The sequence below is a fragment of the Ceratocystis lukuohia genome (genome assembly GCF_044167205.1).
Source record: "Ceratocystis lukuohia strain C4212 chromosome Unknown Supercontig6_pilon, whole genome shotgun sequence".
Classification (NCBI taxonomy): Eukaryota; Fungi; Ascomycota; class Sordariomycetes; order Microascales; family Ceratocystidaceae; genus Ceratocystis; species Ceratocystis lukuohia.
This window is the reverse complement of record NW_027263525.1, coordinates 2,210,657-2,230,533: the sequence shown is the minus strand read 5'-3', so window position 1 is coordinate 2,230,533 and position 19,877 is coordinate 2,210,657. Positions and strand designations below refer to the sequence as shown.

Sequence of the window (19,877 nt, the reverse complement as noted above, 5' to 3'; positions counted from 1 at the left end):
ATGATGATGATGCATACGGTATTGCTTTGGCATTGAGCTATTGTGGCGTCAAAGCATATGCGCCACAACCAACGCCACACTACACAGATTCTTCCTCGTCCAATCACAAAGCCGTCGCAAAACACAACATGCGAAGCTAATCGCGACCTTATAGCCCGAGTCTACATGCTTCATTGTGACTTTTTGTTGGTCGCTCTAGTCCTTTTTTATTTTCGTAATAGCGTAGAACTATTTTTGATCTCTTTTCCGCTATTAGTCAGTAATTACGGGTAGTACCAAACTTCAAGAGGTCTTGCCTCGAAACGGTGCAATGGTCAAGCTCTTAACTGAGGATCTTCCTCTAACGCCTCAGTGCGTGCACTTTGAGAAGAAAGAAGATGTGCCACATAACATTGCGAAGTAAGCTGAATGTAAACTACGCGGCGATTTTTACATGATTACTAACGGCATATCTTAGATACTGGGCACAAAGATATTCTATCTTTTCTTTATACGACGAGGGCATCCTCTTCACTGATGATGCCTGGTTTGGTGTGACACCAGAGCCAATAGCAAAGTAGGTTTTCTCTTTCTCTACCTCGATCTTTCAAAGTATGAAATACTGTATAGCCGTTAAAGGCACTCTTCTATGGCTAGGTTTTATCCGTGCTCTATCGTTTTTATATCCTTCCACTTCCCCATTCCCTCCCTATACTAACGCCGCGCAGCCAGATCGCCTACGACATGTCTCCAATACACACTTCCAAAACTGTGATAATCGACTGCTTTGGCGGTATTGGCGGTAACTCCATTGCCTTCGCACTGTCTGGCCGTTGGGAGCATGTTGTCTGTGTTGAGCGTGATGCCTCCACTCTCGCTTGTGCCCAGCGCAACGCTAAACTTTACGATGTGCCACCCGGGATTATCTCCTTTGTTCACGGAGACTCGTTTATGTTGCTCGAGCTAGCTTCTAAACGCCCTAAGAAACTACCCAAAAAATTACGCCTTAGCCCTGATAACACGGTGATCTTCGCTAGTCCGCCCTGGGGTGGCCCCGGATATGTCTCCGATAGTGTGTTTGATTTGAGCGGCATGCAGCCGTATAGTCTAGCAGATCTCCATGGGGCGTATAAGTGCTTCGACCATGCACTATTCTTACCACGTACAAGTGACCTGCGTCAGATTGCTGACTTGGTTCCTGACGGAAACGATAAAATTGAAGTCGTGCAGTACTGTATGAACGGTGCATCTAAAGCGCTGGTAGCCTACATTCTAGGCCAAGCTGGCGAAGAAGTAGATGTAGAAACGGGTACGGAGGTAAGGCCAGTATAATAGGCAATTCGGTAGGTCAACCAGACACCCATTGACGTATTTAATAGTAGTAATACAAACAGCATTTTGATTAATGGTGAGGGACATGATACATTGGGAGCACTAACCCTAAACTAGATGACCTTGACTACAACCCTTTAACTATTGTCCGCTCATCAAATAAGTCTTTCAATAGCCCATGAACACAAAATTCCTTGTCCAGCGTGCCCATCGAGTACGTGCTCTCAAATGCGAAGATGCTGAGCTGACTGAAGAACGGCTGCAACACATGCGCAACCAATTCGTCTCTCCTCTCCACCGAATCGCCACTTTCGCCAATTAACGGCCGCTTGTGAGGGCCACCAGCAAGCAGATGCACAACCGATTCGATGCCTGGTGCTGAGATGCTCTTAGAAGCTGTCTGTCCTAGCTCCTCGGATAGTTCGTCAGCTAACGCAACCGGATGGTAGGACTCGGGGCGGTAGACAGCATCGATGGTGTCAGTTACGAAGAGCCATTGGTGTAGCTGGAAGTCATCAGGGGCAACGCAGAGGAGTACGTCAAGCAGCTTGCAGGCTTGTAGGATTGCTGGTACGGGGTATGTTTCGTACGCAGAGGTTCCTTCAACGGCAACGATCGATGCTAGGGCTGCATGTAGCTCGGAGTTTACCACAGGCCAGAGCATAGCCAGATTAATGGCACTAGTGCGCAGAACAAGTGCACGAAGGACCATGTAAATCTCGGCGCGAGTGGCCGACGAGGGCGAAGATCTGGCAGAGGCTGTCAGCAGCTCGGTCAGTTTAGCAGCGATGCTTTCTAGATCCGAGACAAAAGCGTCTTCAGAGGAGGCAAGAATCAGGGTCGCAATACGGCGGAGATTTAGCTGCGTTCGGCGATCGGCTTCGAGACGAGCACTGGTGGCACCAACACCGAAAACAATTCCGGCAGTTGTCGGAGGCGTAATACGTGATAGAAGTTCAGTCATCCTGTCCTTATCGGTATTGATCCACTGGCGAAGAAGAGGCAGCCAGTCCTTTTCCGCGCGGGCCAAATCGCTCGCAAAGAAACGTGAGTCGTTGAAGGCATCGCTGATATCTTTACGCCAGTTCTTTTGGTTCTGCGGGACACGGGCAAGCTCAGAGAAGAGCCGAACAGTACTCGGAGAAACGCTTTCAGGAAAATACTTGGATTTGAGCAGTGGCTGTAAGACATTCGTCGATATAGTTGTAGCAGCAGACAAGACACGATCGTTTTCAACAAGGATCTTAGCCAGGTTGGGGACAATGTCAGCTAGTATACCAATGACGTCATCGGCCTTTTCAGAAGGGGTCAAAGCAACAGCACTGGCCTTCTCAGAAGGTACTGGAGGATTTGGCTCTGAATAGGTCAGAGGCCGGGTAGTGAAGATGGCTGTCAGAAGCCGTAGGAATATATCACCAAGCTCACGCCGCATTTTACGCAGCTCGCCAAAGTTAGTCTTTTCAACCTTGGCACCTAGTGTAGCGGCAAAGTCTAGGAGGAGAGGTAGAATCTGGCGGTGGGGGAATGGGTTGGCTAAAATATCTTTAAGGAAGGTCATGCAATCTGTCCAAATCTCGTCCATGGCATCGTCCTCTAGAGAGCGTGCGTATTCGTTGAGGAAGATGGCCAAGTCTGCGTCTTGCAGAGAAATGGTCAACGTAGACTTGTGAGAAGGCTCGAGTGCTGAAGGGTTAGTTCGGCTGTAAATAGCATCAAACAGTGCCGGCATTGTGTTCTTAGGCCGAGAGCCATCAAGAGCTGGAAAAAGTTTAATGACTCCAGCGCCGCTGTGTATTCCCTTTTGGTGTCTATCCCAGAAGGAAGAGCCCTCACTTCCAGAAACAATACTGCCAATTCCATAGGCCTTGCGCCATATCTCAATCACAGTCTCAAGACACTCTAGTGTCTCGACCGTGAACAAACGCTCAAGTAGGCGGCGGGCCCGGTTTCTTATTCGCAAGGATGTGTAGGCAAAAGAAGCACTAGAAGACTGGTCCAAGGCAGCGGCATCGCTACCTTGGCCCCATGACCAAATGCAGAAGCAAACACGTACAGCATCCTGAAATGCCAGATAAACCGTCAGGCGGTCATTGGCCGTAGCACTGCGAGCCTGCTGGGCATCAGTCGCAAAGACCCCCGAGACCATATTACCAAAAAATCCCTGTGGCTGATCAGGGCTCTTCGTTGTTACGGCTTGCTTCTCTTCTATGAGAAGCTGTACGTGAGCTGTGATAAGTATATCTTCTAAACCGTTGATGAGGGCTACAAGAGTTAGTTCAGGCCCATTAGAAATGGCCGGAACTTTCACAAGGCCTCGACCAAACAAGGCTTGAAGAGACTGGAAGTTCTCACTGATCTGAGTACAAAACGTCTCAACTAGAGGGATCAGTACCTGGAATATTGAATCCTCGTACAATGGCAAGCACGCAGAAAGGAATGTAATCCAACTATCAAGAACAGGCCGCGTGCTCTGCGAAACAAGACCAGCCTGGAGACACTTAAGCAGAGCAGGCGGGGGAGTAGGCTTCGTAGGAGCGACGGGGATCTTGAGAGAAGGTGCCGAAGTAGCTAGCGATGTCGTCGACGCTGACATAGGAATAGGTGGTCTCTTAGCAGCAGCATCAGGATTCAGTGACCATTTATCCTCAGGTATAGTCTCCGGAGCAGGTGGGTCGGCCTTGACACTGAGTTTTAGGGAAACTAGAACAACCTCTAGGAGAAGGACTTGCACATACGGCTCGGGGCCTGAAAGGGACTGGTGAAGCCGCGAGATCAGAGCATCCTGGAGGTTAAGCTGGGCCAATGAGTCTGCATAGCTGCTGCCAAGAAGCTGGGTCAGTAGGGCGAGAGCCGAACGACATAACTGCGATTCCCGCTCCTTGAGGTTGCTATCTTTTGGTACGTAATTGCGGGCAATGCAGTGCATACAGACATGAACAAAAAACTCCTGCATAGCGACTTCCTCCTTGCCGGTAATCTTGGAAATGCGGTTATAGAAATGTTGATCTGAGACATTGTTGGAAGCCATGAGAGACCACAGCAGGTCAGGGGCTACATCAAGGACATTAGACAGTGTACGGATAAGATACAGACACATGTCGACATCATCCTCTTCTGATATTGCAGGATCTTGAAAGCCAAAGTCAGTCAGAACTGGGCCGTTCTTGCTAAGAAATGGCAGCTCTGAGAACTTGAGTATGAATACAAAGAGCAAGCGGTCCAAGCCGATCGTGGTATTTAGCCACATCTTGACTGTCATATAAAGCTGTGTACGCTCATCTAATAGAGCATCCAGCATGAGCATTAGTGGCTGTGTTAGCATTACATGGAAGGCGTCAGCACCTGCGAGACGGGGCTCACTGGTAACCATTTTGTTAAGGTCTACTAGGCCTATTCCAGTAGAGGCTTTAGAGCCTCGCTTCTCAGGGGCATGGTCTTGAAGTGTATGCGACCACAGAACGCTAAATGTACGACCCGAATCTGAAGAACGAGCAGCAAAGCTTCCGTTCTGGTCGTCTTGCACAATCAAGCTACATAGCGCAGCCTCAATATCATGATTGTTAGCTGATAAGGATGACTGTAGTAGCCATAATGCACGCACGACTTCAACGTGATACTTAGGGTCACCAGCTGCAAGATATGACCATGCATGCTTTACCAGGGCTGGTACATGGGTACTAAGTTCATGGGCAGTAATCTGGCCCACGGTGAAAATCTGTGTCGCCGTGGCCAGCATGGCAGCAAAGGTGGGAAAAGGAATAGTGGGGTACTTGAGCAGCCCCATGCGAATAGCGCTAATGACGTCATGTAACGGGGCAGTCGTGTGTTGGTTCATGGGTACTTTGCTCAGTAACTGGGCCAGAATATCGTAGCTTTGCACTACTATGGTAGCATGCTGCGGACTCTGCAAGCTAGCACTAAAAGCAGCACAGGCCTGATTAAATAAAATCGTCTCAATCTTGGCCGCGCTATACGGAGGCTCAGTCTCTTCGATATTTCCGTGATGTTCCTCGTACCAATCCCCAATAGCCTTTGAAACTATTGCGTCCGAATCGGCTACCTTTACTGCCTTTTCGTCTTCTATCGAAACAAACGCTCGGGCGGGTGCTAATTCCAAAAGGGTTAGGACAACACCGAGGGCTTCCTTGACAACAGTCCAGCCGATAGATGTGTTAAAACGACCATATTTTATAGCCTTGGCACGACAAAGAATCGAGGCAGCAAGCATAGGCGCGTGCAGCGTAATCATTTCTTCCTCTCGCACATTAAAGTTTGCTAGTATGAAGGCCGCTAGGCGGATGTCACCCAGCCTTTCGTCATCAGTGCGCAACTTCTTATCGTCCGTGATTGTCTGGACAACGAGATCGTGTAGAGACTTGAAAATCAAGCCAGTTTCAGCCCCGTCAAAGAAGACACTAGCACTGCGCAGTACCTCCAAGAACTCCGCTCTAGTCTTGGCCGTGTTCTTAAACTTTCGTACGCTGTCAATTATAGGCAAGAACACATCTCTGTCTATCAAGCCACCAATTTCCCACCGATCCATAAGAGAGAGACATATTCTGAATGGGCGTGCACGCTCAGTAGCAGTCAGCTCTTGACTGGGATTGTTAATCATTCCAAGCAGCGCTGAGATGAGGTGTGAAAGGCCATAAGTTTGAAAGTAAGCCGTCTTTGCGGCGAAACTGCGTGGATCTGAAGCAGATTGGGGAGGCGAATCTGATCCAGCCCCATCGACTTCAGCTTCAGGCTCGGCCTCCGATGTTGGATCGGGACCTAGGAACCATGCCCATAGACGACGATTAAGGCTCATATCGCGGCGAATGACCACACCAACAGCTGCCCGCAGCAGGAGTTCTAGGTCCCCTGGCTTCACTGACTGTAGGATACTGGAATGCAGGGGTAAATGGGTGACCAGCATATCCAAAAACCCACGCTGTATTAGCATTTGATCATCTTGAAGACCAGCAGCAAACGAGCGCAAAAGAAGACCAGGCTCAGGTGACGTTACCATAGCAGCCAGTTCTGGTAACTTGGCTATGACTTCGCTGTCTTTCTCCGACACCGCAATATGCTTGATACTAGCGCCATTTGAGCCCGGCAAAGCAGCCAATGGATGGCCAAGTCGTGGGAGATTACGAACCATGTAAGCAAGGGCACCAGGACGTCGGCTTTGACCAGTGATGGATGCCAGGAAAAACACTTGCCAAAAGAAATCATCACCAGTAGAATGGCCTGGCACAATATCTTGAGCGCTCGGTGGCCGAATAGCAGCCTTGAACCGACCTATTAGCTTTAAAGTGCGCTCAAAGTCCTCGCTGCTTTCATCTTCTAGGCCAGGAAGTAGACCAAGTATTATGGATTTCATTGCTGGTCGAAGAGCGGTGGATGATAGATTGAGAAAATAGCGTTCAAGCAAGTCTAGATATGGCTCGCGTACGGAGAGTGACGCAAAAGATAGAGTTGTCGCCAAGCCAGGAAGATATAAAGGCAGATCACGGGACAAGCCCTCAGGTCCAATCATATCGAAGATATAGCCATAAACTTCAAGTGCCTTTTGATGCACACCTGACGGCAGCTGTGGATTCAAGCACTGAGCAAGGCGCTTGGCCACCATAGTTCGAGATGGCACAGCATTCATGTTGGCTGTACGGGCTTGAAGAGCCTTGAGAAGGCGGTTGAGGAAGGAGATGTAGTCGGCCCATTCATCCAGGGATGTTTCAAAGAGGGCAAGGGCTTTATCGACAACAACGGCATAGCGGCGGAAGGCTTTGTCGGCCTTGGAGGGGTGGTCGCCTAGAATGTGTAGGGAGTGTTGAAACTGTGTTAGAAGTAGGGCCCGATGTGTAGCGAAGATAGTATGGCCTACGGCTTACCTGAGCTTAGCTGGTTGCGCCATTGTCGCGGGATGGGAGAAGCTCGCCCGGAGCTATCTGGGGTGGGGGAGTGGGCAGCGGAGCCGGGCTCCAGGGTTGCCATATTGAGTGGTGTTATGTGAAGAATAAAAATGCCAAGGCCTTGTGCGTGCAAGTAGTGGTGTATTCAGGAGAATATGGAATGGAGTCGATCGATATTAACTGTGGCGTAGCTCTTCAAGCTATGGGAACACAGAAAGGCTCGTGGAGACACTTTATAATGACGATGGATTGAGTTGACAGACTGGGTTCATTACTTTTGAGACCGTCGCTATCTTTTGTGCTTCAGCTTTGGCTATAGCTCTTGGATTAGCAAGTCGTCGTAATTCATCAGTGATTTTGCTTGATGGGCGTGCGTCGCGTTGGAAGTGAGCGTCTTGCTGGAATTTGATTATGGATAGGTAGACAATGCGCAAGTCACGTGATCGGCAGTTATATATTAAAAGTTGCAGGACCTAGCCAAGGGTTTCCCTTTACAGAGCATGTAAAATGCGAGTAGCCTTGTTAGATTGCCTCGCTCACCATCATATTTCGAATTTCGATCTTTGTCCCTAATTCCATCGCAGCCTACTATCGTCATCACGAGAGCCTATCGCAACACTAGCTAACCCCGAGTCTACAGCGCATTTTGTCTCCGTTCCAGGGCGGTTGTCTAGCTACTGGCCCACTATTCTAGCTTCAAGACAAGGCCCCAAGCTTCAATACTTGATCCACTTTTGGCGACGTCTTGAAAGATTAGGGCTGCTACCCCTCTGTTCTAACAACAACAGTTCTCGTCATCGCCGGCCCTTGACCGCCGCATTTGTCTATCATCAGCGCTCTTTTTTCGCAGCAGCTATATGACATTAGGCGCGTCTTTAGTCTCTTCCTTCCCTTTCTTCACCTGGCTATGCGCTTGCGACGCTTACTATGAATACCTTCATACTTGTGCATCGAATTGATAGCTCCAGGCCACCTCTGTTGCTTCGCCGTCGTCCCGATCCCTCTCCGACCTAACCCAGAAATTTGAAGCCCTAAAGACCGCTACAGTATTTCAAGCGGCAAACCATCTTCTTTAGCCATTTCGTCGTAACCCTTGTCAAGAGTTCTTCGTACTTACTCCTATCATTAGCCATGAACTCTACATCAGCCCCTGCCAGCTCTTCCAAGGGCAAAAGCAAACGACCATCTATTTCTTCCTCTTCGTCCTCTTCCTCAACAAGCTGCGTAAGGCTGCCAGCAAATTCTTCTACTAGACCTGAAAGTCACTTGCGGCCAAAGCCAACCACGGCTGTTTCGTCCATCGACATCCAAACCCTTTCTTTTCCCGACGGGTCTCGGGGGACATTCTCTACCATGCGGTCCTCTGGTGCTGTTACGCCGATAGAAGGATCCCGCAGTGGCACAGCCTCGCCTGTCATGGCCTCAGTGACACCCAAAGGTGTATCAGACTTTGATGACTCTGCCAGTGTTGCAAGCTATGCACCAACCCACAAGCCTGCTGGTGATATTGCCAGCCTCATGATTGGCGATTTTAACAGGAAAAGTCCGGCATGGAACCTTCTGCGCTCTCAGTCAAGCTCTGTGCAACCCTTTGAGACAATCAATCTAGATGATAGCAACGCTTTGGCTGGGTTTGACACCGAGTTTGATGAAGTCCCCGAACTCAATCCCGAAAGCCTTGGCGAGAATAGTTCCGATGAGTTTCGAATGAAGCTTTGGAAGTCAAAGCTCAAGCACTACATGGTTCTTTCGTCCGCCGGGAAGCCGATCTATAGTCGCCATGGCGATCTTAGTTTAGTCAATGGCTTTATGGGCGTTGTCCAAACTATCATATCGTTCTACGAGGGATCCAAGGACCCTCTACAGGGATTCACCGCTGGCGACGCCCGGTTTGTTATTTCTATTCAGGGTCCGTTGTACTTTGTAGCCATTAGTCGCCTTGGAGAAAGCGATTCTCAACTCCGCGCTCAGTTGGAGGCTTTGTATATGCAGATCCTTTCAACTCTTACTCTTCCAGCCCTCATTAATATCTTTGCCAACCGTCCATCGACCGATTTACGCAAACCTTTGCAAGGCACTGGTCCACTGCTGTCATCATTGGCCGACAACTTCACTCGTGGCTCCCCCTCGGCACTTCTTGGATCTTTAGAGTGTCTAAAAATTCGCAAGTCTCATCGGCTAGCCATCAATAATACCTTTCTTAAAATGCGGTCCGACAAGTTACTATATGGTCTAATTGTAGCCGGCGGCCGCCTTGTCAGCGTCATCCGCCCACGAAGACACTCGCTTCATCCAAGTGACCTACATCTAATATTTAACATGCTTTTCCAGTCTGGAGGTGTTAGGGCCGGCGAAGGCGAGAACTGGATCCCACTCTGTCTTCCGGCCTTCAATAACAAAGGTTACCTCTACATGTATGTCAGCTTTTTTGATGGCGACTCGGATGGCGCTAGGGATCCTCTTGCTCCGAACCCAACTCCACTCCAGCCCTCGACACCACCAACGGCTGAAGAAGAGATTGCCATTATTCTTATTAGTCCCGACAGAGAGAGCTTTTTTGAGCTGCAGACGATGCGTAACGACGTAATTGACCAGCTTTCCAGAAACGGCAGCCTTGCCATCATCAAGGAAGCCGCGCGAGCCGGACGGCCGACAGTTGCCAATATTGCGCCGGCCTGCCAGGTCAGCCATTTTCTCTACAAGTCCAAACCAAACGTCCAGTTTACTATGGCCTCACTCAGTCCAGCCTTCGCCGAACCTTTAACAAGACGGCGTCTAATGACCACATATCACCAGTTACATATGGCAGTGCATGCCAAGCATGCCCACATGAAGGTTTTCCATGCAGTTAGCTCAGAGGCTACTGCATTGGCTTGGATCACATCGACCTTTGAGTTTTATTGCGTGGCTGGACCAAATATATCTCGAGCAGCTATTACACAGAGCGCTAACAAACTCATACAATGGGTCGCGCGCGAAAAAGAGCGCCTTTTTATCATTGGAGGCGGTGTGTTTTGATCTAGAAATACGGGATCCGGCTGTATGTAGTGTCCTGACGGAAACAAGGCTTTCCCAATGCTTGCTCTACAAGTCCCTCTTCCCCCCCCCCCCCCTCCTCCATTATTCTTGCGAGGGTAGGAGACTGCAGATCTCATCGACTCTGAAAAGGGCAGAACAAGAGATAGTAGCTACACATGCTTTTTTCTCGTAGCCTTTTTAGGCCGGTTGAGTGTTGCGTTACGTTGCTCCGCAGTATCACCAGCTAGTCTCACTGAAACACACGAACAGTCTCTCTCTTACGGCTTTCGTGACTTTTCACATATTTCTTTGTTGCACGCTTCTATACAAAATTCCATGCATCCTTGCCGTCCTCATTATGTCTATGCCTTTACTGCACGCTTCTACTCTATCCTTTTACTCTGTGTTTGTGTGCTTCGGCATCTCCTTGTCTGTATCACTTCGGGTTTCCTGTTGCCTAGCCTTTTTAGCCCGTCCCGACCAGACTGGAGCTTGAACAGACGTAAACACATGCACTCATGCTGTTGTACCTGTACCTTTTCTTGTACTATCTGCCGTATTGCTGCTGCTGTGTCTTTCCTGCTGTACCTGTATCTATACATTCCCGCGCTATATTTGTTGTTTTCCCTATTTGCTATCCTGCAGTCCGTTGGTTGTATCCCGAGCCCAGCTTCGCAACAGCAACTGCTAAATCTAGACATCAGTCACACGCTCATTGGCCAGAGCCTACTATTCTATCATGATCAACAACCACATAATACAGAAACTACCTCTTACGCTCTTCCGAGACCATGTTGGCCTCTTTTGTTGAGGGCTGCTGCAAAATTTCCTCTCCTCCTTTCCTCTCCCCTCCTCTTTTTTCTTGCTTGCTTGTGATGCCTCGGCTACGCCTACTTCCCCTGCTATTGACGCCATCATGATTGATGTGATGTGCCTTGTATCATAGCACCTGTCTAACGATATCTTTACGTGCCGGCAACTTTTCATCACTCATTTTCTTGTATCTCTTTTACTTAGGATTACAACCACTGTTCCATTTATACGCTCTAGCAAGCATCGCTATCCTCGCTCATTTGCCAGCGGCATTCCCTTGCTGCCCTTCCCTCCCTCCTTCCTCTCAGCTTGGCCGTGCGTGATCTTGCTCTAAGCGCATGACGGGCTTGTCGGGCTCTAGTGCTTGCTAGACTCGACTTCCCCTCTTATCATGCTTAGTACGGCCTCGGCCTCAAGCCCAGCACCAAACGGGGCTGCAGCATCCTCGGTTCTCATTGATTCTAATGCACTTGAAGTCGATGCCTTGCTTCCTATCACCCCCCGTCGCCAAAAGATTGGTATCAATGGCTCCGGCGTTCTCCCTTCTCCAGGCTCTCTGGAAAGCATGCTTAAAACCACCATGGAAACGGGTGATATAGGCCTATTCTCTATCACTCCCCGCAACTACCGCCCTCCAACCCTCAAGCATGATCACCGGGAGATGTCACTAATCGATGCTATGGGCGAAGCAAATCATCCTCTCCTCACCATAGATGGTACTTGTGATATTTCACCAACGCGTCCAAAATCCACTGCCTCCAGCTCCCAACGGACCCAGAGTCGCTCTTCTAGCTCTGCTCCTCCAGGGCACAACTACGCTATAGGCCATGAGAGGGGATTTTCCCCTGCTCCAAGTCAGCTCCGTGCTCGAGGATCAGGAACGCCACAATCCATTGGACCCTATGGCTCGATCCCAAGACGTTCTCATATGCGGCCCCGGATGCCGCCCTACTCGAACCATCCGTCAGAGTCTTCCATAGGCTATGGAGTCAACTACGATCCCTCAAACGCAATTCCACCGCCTCATGTAAGCCATGCTATTCCTAAGTTTTGCCTTTCCTCTATTAACATGAAATTAATACAGGACGACACATACCAATCTTCTCTAGCTTCGGAATCACGTGTCCGCAGTACCTCTTCTCCATTCCGTCCATATTCGCCTCGCCCTAATCAACCACCCTCCATGCGTTCTATTCCCAGTAGGCGTCATATGTCAGCTCCCCAAATACCTTTCATGCAGCACATGCAGCATCCCCAATATCCATACCCCTACCACAATGATCCAATGAGCATGGCAAGCCCCTATAGAAGACCGGGTAGTGACGGCTCTTGGTATGGGGGCTTTCATATGCCAATGTACCCACCACCCTATAGCCCAGGACCGGGCTATTTCCCTGATATGCCCCCTCCAATGCCCCCAGTAGAGGCGGTACGCCTTTTGGCCCTTCCCCTTCTCGGCGGAAACATATGTCGCAAGCTTCCATCCAGGCTACGCGAAAGTCGACGGCCTCGTATAGCCACCATGACGAAGATCCCACTTCCAATTCTATTCAATCTAGGCCTTCACGAGAGACATCACAGGTTGATGAAGATGATTCTATTGACATGCCGCCTCCAGAGCCAATTGTTCTACCTCGCCGAAGAAACCGTCAGTCCCAAGAACACCATAATCCCATGGCCATGGGGGATTATACGCCCATGCCACAGCACCCACCAATGCCTCAGCTTCCAATGTATAGGTATCCTGAAGGACATCAACGACCTTCCCCTTATGGCCACCCAGCAGACTACCCCAGGCGACACGACCCAATGCATCGCCGGGCTCGTCGCCCTGATCAACATGGCCCCCCTGGCCGTCATCACTCTGGCGAGCCCCCACCCCCACAAATGGAAGAAGACTTGAGACCTGCCAATAAACATAGCCATCAAGAAACGAGCCTTTCTACTATCTCTGCAGATGAATCTTACTTGAGTTCGGCCGAATCAAACTCCATGAGCAATGATGGTGATAGTTCAATTTTAAAATCATCCACAGATACGGACAATACAACAGCTTCGAGTGTAGATTCGACTGAAGAAGGGTCGAAACCCAATGTTGTCTCCGAGACTCCTCGGCCACCATCCAGAGGCTATAACGCCGCCTTGGCTTTGCGAGATAATGGAAACGCTACGCCACGACCACCGACTCGACTAAGAAGCAAATCTTCTCTTTCTCTTCATAGGCCCTTAAATCAGCTGAAGGAAGCAGACACTCGCGCAACTCTCGCGGACTCGACTCAGAAGACGCCACAAGCCGCCATACACAACGGAGGAAAGCCAAAGTTTTGGAATCGTATTGCAAGCAGAATTTGGCGCACCCGCTCCTCTGGCCGGACTCCAGTCAAATTTGCTTCATCTGAGTCTACTATGTGAAGCTAGCTAGCATATTCATCAGTGTCCTTGTCCACTACCGCCAAGGGTTACATCTTATTGGAGATAACGTGCCGTTGAACTGAGAAGACCTAATTCTATTGTAGAATGTCTATTTTATGGATTTCGCCAACATTTTCAAGCGTGAGGTCAAGATTGTGGGTTCATTTTGTTTTCGGTCTTTGAGCACTTGCGATGACAATATCATTTCGTTTTCCACTATTGTTTCCCTTTGTTGAGTCTTAGATAATAAGCAACATAAAATCACACCAGCGTAGTATTAATTTAAGCAGTTTGACATCGATCAAAACAGGTTATTGGAGAAACGCAAGACATGCTAGAAAATCACGTAACTATATAAATAGCTAAATCGATTCAATGTAACTACGTCATGCTAGTTACAAGCAGCATAGAAAATCTATTTACAAAGGCAAAAAATACGCTGAAAAATGCCTTTTACATTGCAAGAGTAGTAATCATCGTACCTGAGCCAATTTCCCAAACGCGTCAGATCACCGCCAATGCAAACATAAACTCTATCTAACAGTATAAACACCGCTATCCAGAACAAACAACCAGGACCAACCCAGCGAGGTAGTTTCAGCGCAGGAAGAGGCCTCGGCAGCACACGTCAAACCAGTGTACAAGACAGTCAGGCACATTATGCATATGCCCAGATCGTATAGTACGGACCCGTAGCAAGTCCGAAGCCAGCAACTCCCCAGTGCGCGATATTGTTGATAAAGTACATATCATCGGGTAACGCAGTTATACGCGATATCAGATGCCCTCGCAGTCCATTCAATTGCCTGCTCAGCAATGGCAGAATCAAGCTGCGTCAACACAATTACCAATAACGTAGTCTACCCCTTGGCTCGGGCCACCACACATGAGAGTCGCCAGACCAATCATCGTTTTCGAGCGGCAAGCAGCCTTGTTGGGAAGCGTTGCAGAGAAATGATAAAAGACGCCATTTGCACACGCATTTTTCCCGCGCGTGGAAAGGTATACAGCAAATAGATTTTGAGTTGCAAGCGCCATTACAGCTTGTAAGGTCCGTCCAGTGCTAGACTTCTCATGAAATGTAACTTCAGCTGTCATGGCCCCTGCAGTTATTAAAGTAATATACCTACTACCAATCAAATTTTTATTGGTACCAATAGCCATTTCGTCTTCTGATGAACTGTACCACTTTTGCAGAGCAGTGACATCTTCATCCCAGAGTTAAGTTAGAAATGCAAGCCTGACCGAGTTATTGCTAACACGGGGAATAACGGACGTGTACTACCTATGTTAGACAGTCCACCGCAGTTGCATTCACATCACTATCAAAATAAATGTAGAACTAGGTCTAAATCATTACGGACTTTCCGCCGTAGTTCTGTCTTGGGGTTACAATGCATAAGGTAAAACCAGCTATAAAATGACTAAATCAAGTAGGGTTATATAACCCAGACGAGAGGTATCTCAAGCTACTATATCCCTTAGTGTTAGTTCCGGCTCATTTTGGGCTAATCTGATGACTAACGGCTCTTAAAAAGGCTTGTGCAACTACTCGATTCATCCCAATATCATCATCTTTCTGATCTCCAAAATTTTCATGCTTTCCATATCCAAACCCTGAAACCTCACCACCCCGCCCACGTCATTTTTCTCTTCAAAAAACTGATACAACCGCCGTTAATGAGGTTTATTTTACAACCTTTTTTTGGCTTAATCATATCCACCATTTTTCCCGCTTCGCAAATTTGCATTGTTACTTTGTGTCTATAGCCATCGCAAGAATCTAGCTAATAACTACCACTACCTCATTTGCCTCTTGGCCTATGTTACAGTAGCTTAGAGTCTAGGACTTGACCCTCATCCTTGAAGGCAAACGAAACTCTAGGAATTGTTTCTCGTGTAACAGCCAGGTCAACCACCGATATCCAGGCCTTGCGTTTTCAGCATCACCTCTGTATATTGTCTTCTGTTCATCGACACACAATGGCGGACCAGCCCCAGCCCCAAACTCAGCCAAAACCGAGGGAAACCAGTGGTGGCTACAGGAGGGGGCGCGGCTCTGGTAGAAATAGAAACAATCCTAATACTGGTGCTAAGGGAAGCGAGAGCAAGGCCGGGTCTAGAACTGCGCAAACCTCTAGAAATAGGACCGGTGAAAGCTCTATCGACGCATTGCCTGAAGCTCAAACTGGCTCCAATACTAATGCGACTAGCCTATCAAACAGCCACCAAAATCGACAATTTCTCAGACGCCAGAGCAGGCAGAGAAACAACCACCGAGAGAACGGTCCAGTTGATGTCGAACAACCACTACAGCATCAGCGCAAGGGAAAAAATATACAACAAAGCCAAGGGAATAACGTGCCTTTAGGCGGTCTTGTAGATACTCTGAATGCCTGTGCTCCCGAGTTTGTTCCTGGTTCCGACTTTGTTTCTCCTTCTAGTGCGGGTCCTAGCTCTAGCCCTTCTGAAGCACCTCCTAAATCCAGACGTCCTAAGTCACGCAAAGCAAAGCCTCGTGGTAACAGGTAAGAAATAGTAGGGAAGAGTCAAGTTGAAATCGTTGGCTAACAAAATTACAGAATCAAACGCACTACTCCACTCCCATCCATCTCAGAAAATAGGACAGAGCAAATGCACCAGGACATCGCCAATGGCATATATCAATGTGTAATTTGCCTAGACTCCATCACCCCAAAGACCCCAATTTGGTCCCAATGCCCTGCTTGCCGCACCGCTTTTCATCACCGTTGTATCAAAGAATGGCAAGACAGCAAGTTCGTCGATCCTATGCATGCAGACGAAGGCTGGAAATGTGCCTCTTGCAATACCCAGATGGATCACAACGTTGAGCTCCCTGTCTGCTGGTGCGGAAAAACCAACAATCCCAGACAGATCCCCGGTATGCCTCCACACTCCTGCGGAGAGCAATGCCTTCGCCAAAGAGAGAACTGTCAGCATCGCTGCACCGAAATCTGCCATGCTGCGCAATGCCCTCCTTGTCCCCACATGGGCTATACCCTCACGTGTGACTGCGGTCGAGAACACAAGATGCTTCGCTGTGGTGAAAAGCGCCCAAATTTCTTCCGTTGCGAGACCATTTGTGAGAAACTTCTCAATTGCGGAGAACACAAATGTGAAGATATCTGCCACAAAGAAGGGCAATGCCAGCCTTGTGACAAATTAATTCCAGCTATTTGCTTCTGTGGCAAGGCTCAAAAAGAGATCATTTGTGGCTCCCAGGCCAAAGTGAGTGCCAACATCAACTACGGGCAAGTTGCCCTTGGTGGACTTATTGAGGTTGAAAAGGGGGCTGAATTCTTAGGAGCTTGGGATTGTGGTGAGGTTTGCAAACAGCTTCTGGACTGTGGTTTTCATGTCTGTGAGGCCACTTGCCATTCTGGCAAATGTCCAATCTCCCACTGCCCTCTATCTCCCGATGTAGTGAAGACTTGTCCATGCGGGAAAGTCAATCTATCAAATCTAACCACAACGGTCCGCCAAAGCTGCCAGGAACCTGTTTCAACATGCGGTAACGTATGTGGGAAATCCCTTCCCTGTGGCCACCGCTGTATGAAAGATTGCCACGAGGGGTCTTGCAACGAATGTCCTGTCTTAGTAGACGTCAAATGTCGTTGTAAACGCCAACGTTACACTCTTCCATGCCCTGAGTCACAAGGCGAGCACACCTGCGAACGGGTTTGTAAAGCACGGATGAGCTGTGTCAGGCATACATGCCAACTACAATGCTGTACCGCATTGAACCCAATCTGGCTCAACCAATCTCGTAGCATCAACAGACTACATCTGAACAACCAGTTTTTTGATGCGGCCCATATATGTCTGCGCGTATGTGGAAAAAAGAAAAACTGTGGAATTCATGATTGCCAAGAGGGTTGTCACTCGGGACCCTGCAATACCTGTCAAGAATTCACAAATGATGATATTTCTTGTCCATGTGGATTCACCACTCGGTATGCCCCCGTTCCTTGTGGCTACAAGGTTCGGTGTGAACGCCCTTGCCATCGGACACCGACATGTGGGCATCCGTATGTTGCCCATCCTTGCCATGGCGATGATTCAGGCTGCATCAAGTGTCCTTATTTGGTGCAAAAAGAGTGCATGTGCGGCAAGGAGATTATGAAAAATGTCCCATGTGGAGGGCGGACGCCGTCCTGCGGACTCCCATGCGGCAAAATGCTTGCATGCGGGTAAGCGAAAATCTAGTATCATCACGTTTTGTTATTGGAGTGCTAATAAGTTGATAGCAAACACTTCTGCAAAAAGCTGTGTCATCAGGGCGGGTGTGAGGTCATGAATGACGAAGACCCTTCATGTGATCAACTTTGTGGAGGCTTCCGCAATATATGCGGTCATGCCTGCACGAGCAAATGTCATGGAACGAGCGGTAGGCACTTTCTTAATCTGTTTTAGCCGCTCAAATTGCTATGTACTAACATAACAACAGATTGCCCACAAGAAAGATCTTGTCAAGAGAAGATTCAGCAAGTCTGTGCCTGTGGCCACCGCAAGCGTGAAATCAAGTGCCTAGCAAAGTCTTCCGATTCTATACCTAATCGTGAGCCCTTGGAGTGCGATACCGAGTGCCTGCGTTCCCTTCGTCTCCAGTCCATCGCAGAAGCGCTTGGTGTTGACCCCGAACGGCCAGTTGCAGGCAAAGATGATTATGTGTATAGCGACACTACACTCGACATGTTTGAACAGCGAACTGGCTGGTGCGGTTCTCAGGAGAATGAGATACGCACTTTTGCCGTTTCTCAAGAGTCCCGGCTACGTTTCAAGGCCATGGGCAGGCCTAGTCGCACCTTTATTCACATGCTAGCTGCTGACCTTGGATTGAAGTCCGAAAGCCAAGATCCTGAACCTAACCGAGCTGTTATGGTTTACAAACGTGACGGCCGATTACCCATCCTCCCCAAGATAACCCTAGCGGAAGCGTCGCGGGCCCGGGCTGAGAAATTCCGGGCCAAGCTTGCTGAAAAGCAGTCCGAAGCCCTTACAGTTACTGGTTCACATTCCAGAGAAACCCCACAGCCCTCAAAGCTACCTAAGTTCTTCAACACCATTGCTGTGAAGAATGTTCCATTCGGCATGACACTTGATGAGCTTGAAAGCCTCCTTGCTGAGGCGCTTACCTCCAACCCAGATCTTGTTTTCACGTCACACTTTTCCGAAAACAGTAGTGCCTACTTCCGGGCCACGCACCGTTCCGGAATGGCGCCATCTTCGCTGCAACATCTCGTTACACGTATTAAAAACGTGGCTGCACGAGTCATAGATCGCCATGATCCAACCGCAGCCGTCTGCATGTGTACCTCTGATGAAAACTTTGTAGTGACCCACTGGGACAAAGAGACGTCCATTGATGGCTGGGAGCATGTTGGCGGCCGGCAAAAGCCTCTAGGCAATAGAATTCCCAGAGACCAAAGCATGGCTGCCGTAGCCGCAGCGGCCGTCATGAACAACAAAAATCACGCCGATGCAACAACAGGGAGCAGTAACCGATCATCTAAAACCCTTGTTCTGCGCCGAAAAGCAGCTGCCCCCAATAGATTCGCGAATAGGTTTATTCTCAACGAAGATGACGGGGACAACGAGGAGGGCCACGATGCCGGTCCTAATTCTACTATCCCTAAGGAGGAAACCACCAGGTTACAGGCAGAAGATCAAAACGAGGGGCGAACTATTGTGGGAGAAATAGAAGAAGATGATGAACGCCGCAGTTCTGATGAAAACCTGCAGTCTGCCAACAATAACATCGAGACTGAGCAGCCCCCCCTACGTCGCCTAGAACCATCACCATACGAACATCTCCGCCGCTTCTCGTCATCTATCGATGACTGGTAGGGTAGTCTAATCTTTTACGTGGAGACTTTGTCATTCGTTCAACCAGCTACCAGACATCGTGCCATTACTCCCCTCAAATCCAATTACATTACCCTACCCGTGCAAAGAGCTTTGGCAAAATCGCCAGAGAAATAAACATAAATAGAATGATTAAAACAAGGCAACGATAAGTGCAAGATTGTAATTTTATTTACGAACAGTATATTTCAAAAATCAGCTTCAGTGAATTGCCTGCCGGATAAACAAAAATGAAAATAAAACAAAGATGAAAGTATGAAAGGTGATTCTGAGCATGGCCATGAAAGCAGCGTAAATAGGATAAAAAAAAACAAAAAAAAAATATCTTGAAGGTTGACTAGCCACACATGGGTCTGTGAGGCCAAACCGTGTAAGACGTGATGTATAGTTTGGCTGGGTCAATATTTAGACATGAATACAGTGAACTCATAGGAGATCTGTCTTGTTGATTCAGTTGCTGTCATCTAGGCGGTACTGGTTTTGATACTGTTATCTCTCCCTAGCCAATAGCAGGGCCAAGGGCCACGCCACTAGTCCTCAGTC

General features: G+C 48.7%; 6 protein-coding genes across 6 annotated transcripts; 5 read left to right on the top strand and 1 right to left on the bottom strand.

Annotated features, from left to right (window-relative positions):
• Window positions 1-310: 310 nt before the first annotated feature.
• HOO65_060529 (Trimethylguanosine synthase) lies at window positions 311-1,311 on the top strand (the record flags this gene model as incomplete). The annotated part of the gene is made up of 3 exons (XM_071003992.1): window positions 311-399; window positions 458-556; window positions 708-1,311. 3 exons carry the CDS (start codon window positions 311-313, stop codon window positions 1,309-1,311), a joined length of 792 nt encoding a protein of 263 aa, XP_070857879.1.
• Window positions 1,312-1,438: 127 nt separating this feature from the next.
• Window positions 1,439-7,287, bottom strand: HOO65_060528 (Cellular morphogenesis regulator; the record flags this gene model as incomplete). Its single annotated transcript, XM_071003587.1, has 2 exons — window positions 1,439-7,104; window positions 7,185-7,287. 2 exons carry the CDS (start codon window positions 7,285-7,287, stop codon window positions 1,439-1,441), a joined length of 5,769 nt encoding a protein of 1,922 aa, XP_070857878.1.
• A 1,049-nt stretch (window positions 7,288-8,336) lies between these two features.
• On the top strand, window positions 8,337-10,223 carry HOO65_060527 (Vacuolar fusion protein MON1; the record flags this gene model as incomplete). The annotated part of the gene is made up of 1 exon (XM_071001155.1): window positions 8,337-10,223. The coding sequence occupies one exon, from the start codon at window positions 8,337-8,339 to the stop codon at window positions 10,221-10,223; it is 1,887 nt and encodes a 628-aa protein (XP_070857877.1).
• Window positions 10,224-11,427: 1,204 nt separating this feature from the next.
• On the top strand, window positions 11,428-13,448 carry HOO65_060526 (uncharacterized protein; the record flags this gene model as incomplete). The annotated part of the gene is made up of 3 exons (XM_071003771.1): window positions 11,428-12,063; window positions 12,121-12,465; window positions 12,525-13,448. The coding sequence occupies 3 exons, from the start codon at window positions 11,428-11,430 to the stop codon at window positions 13,446-13,448; spliced, it is 1,905 nt and encodes a 634-aa protein (XP_070857876.1).
• Window positions 13,449-15,431: 1,983 nt separating this feature from the next.
• On the top strand, window positions 15,432-16,635 carry HOO65_060525 (FKBP12-associated protein 1-like protein; the record flags this gene model as incomplete). Its single annotated transcript, XM_071003938.1, has 2 exons — window positions 15,432-15,976; window positions 16,149-16,635. The coding sequence occupies 2 exons, from the start codon at window positions 15,432-15,434 to the stop codon at window positions 16,633-16,635; spliced, it is 1,032 nt and encodes a 343-aa protein (XP_070857875.1).
• A 960-nt stretch (window positions 16,636-17,595) lies between these two features.
• HOO65_060524 (FKBP12-associated 1 -like protein) lies at window positions 17,596-19,316 on the top strand (the record flags this gene model as incomplete). Its single annotated transcript, XM_071003824.1, has 2 exons — window positions 17,596-17,659; window positions 17,917-19,316. The coding sequence occupies 2 exons, from the start codon at window positions 17,596-17,598 to the stop codon at window positions 19,314-19,316; spliced, it is 1,464 nt and encodes a 487-aa protein (XP_070857874.1).
• Between the last annotated feature and the right edge of the window lie 561 nt (window positions 19,317-19,877).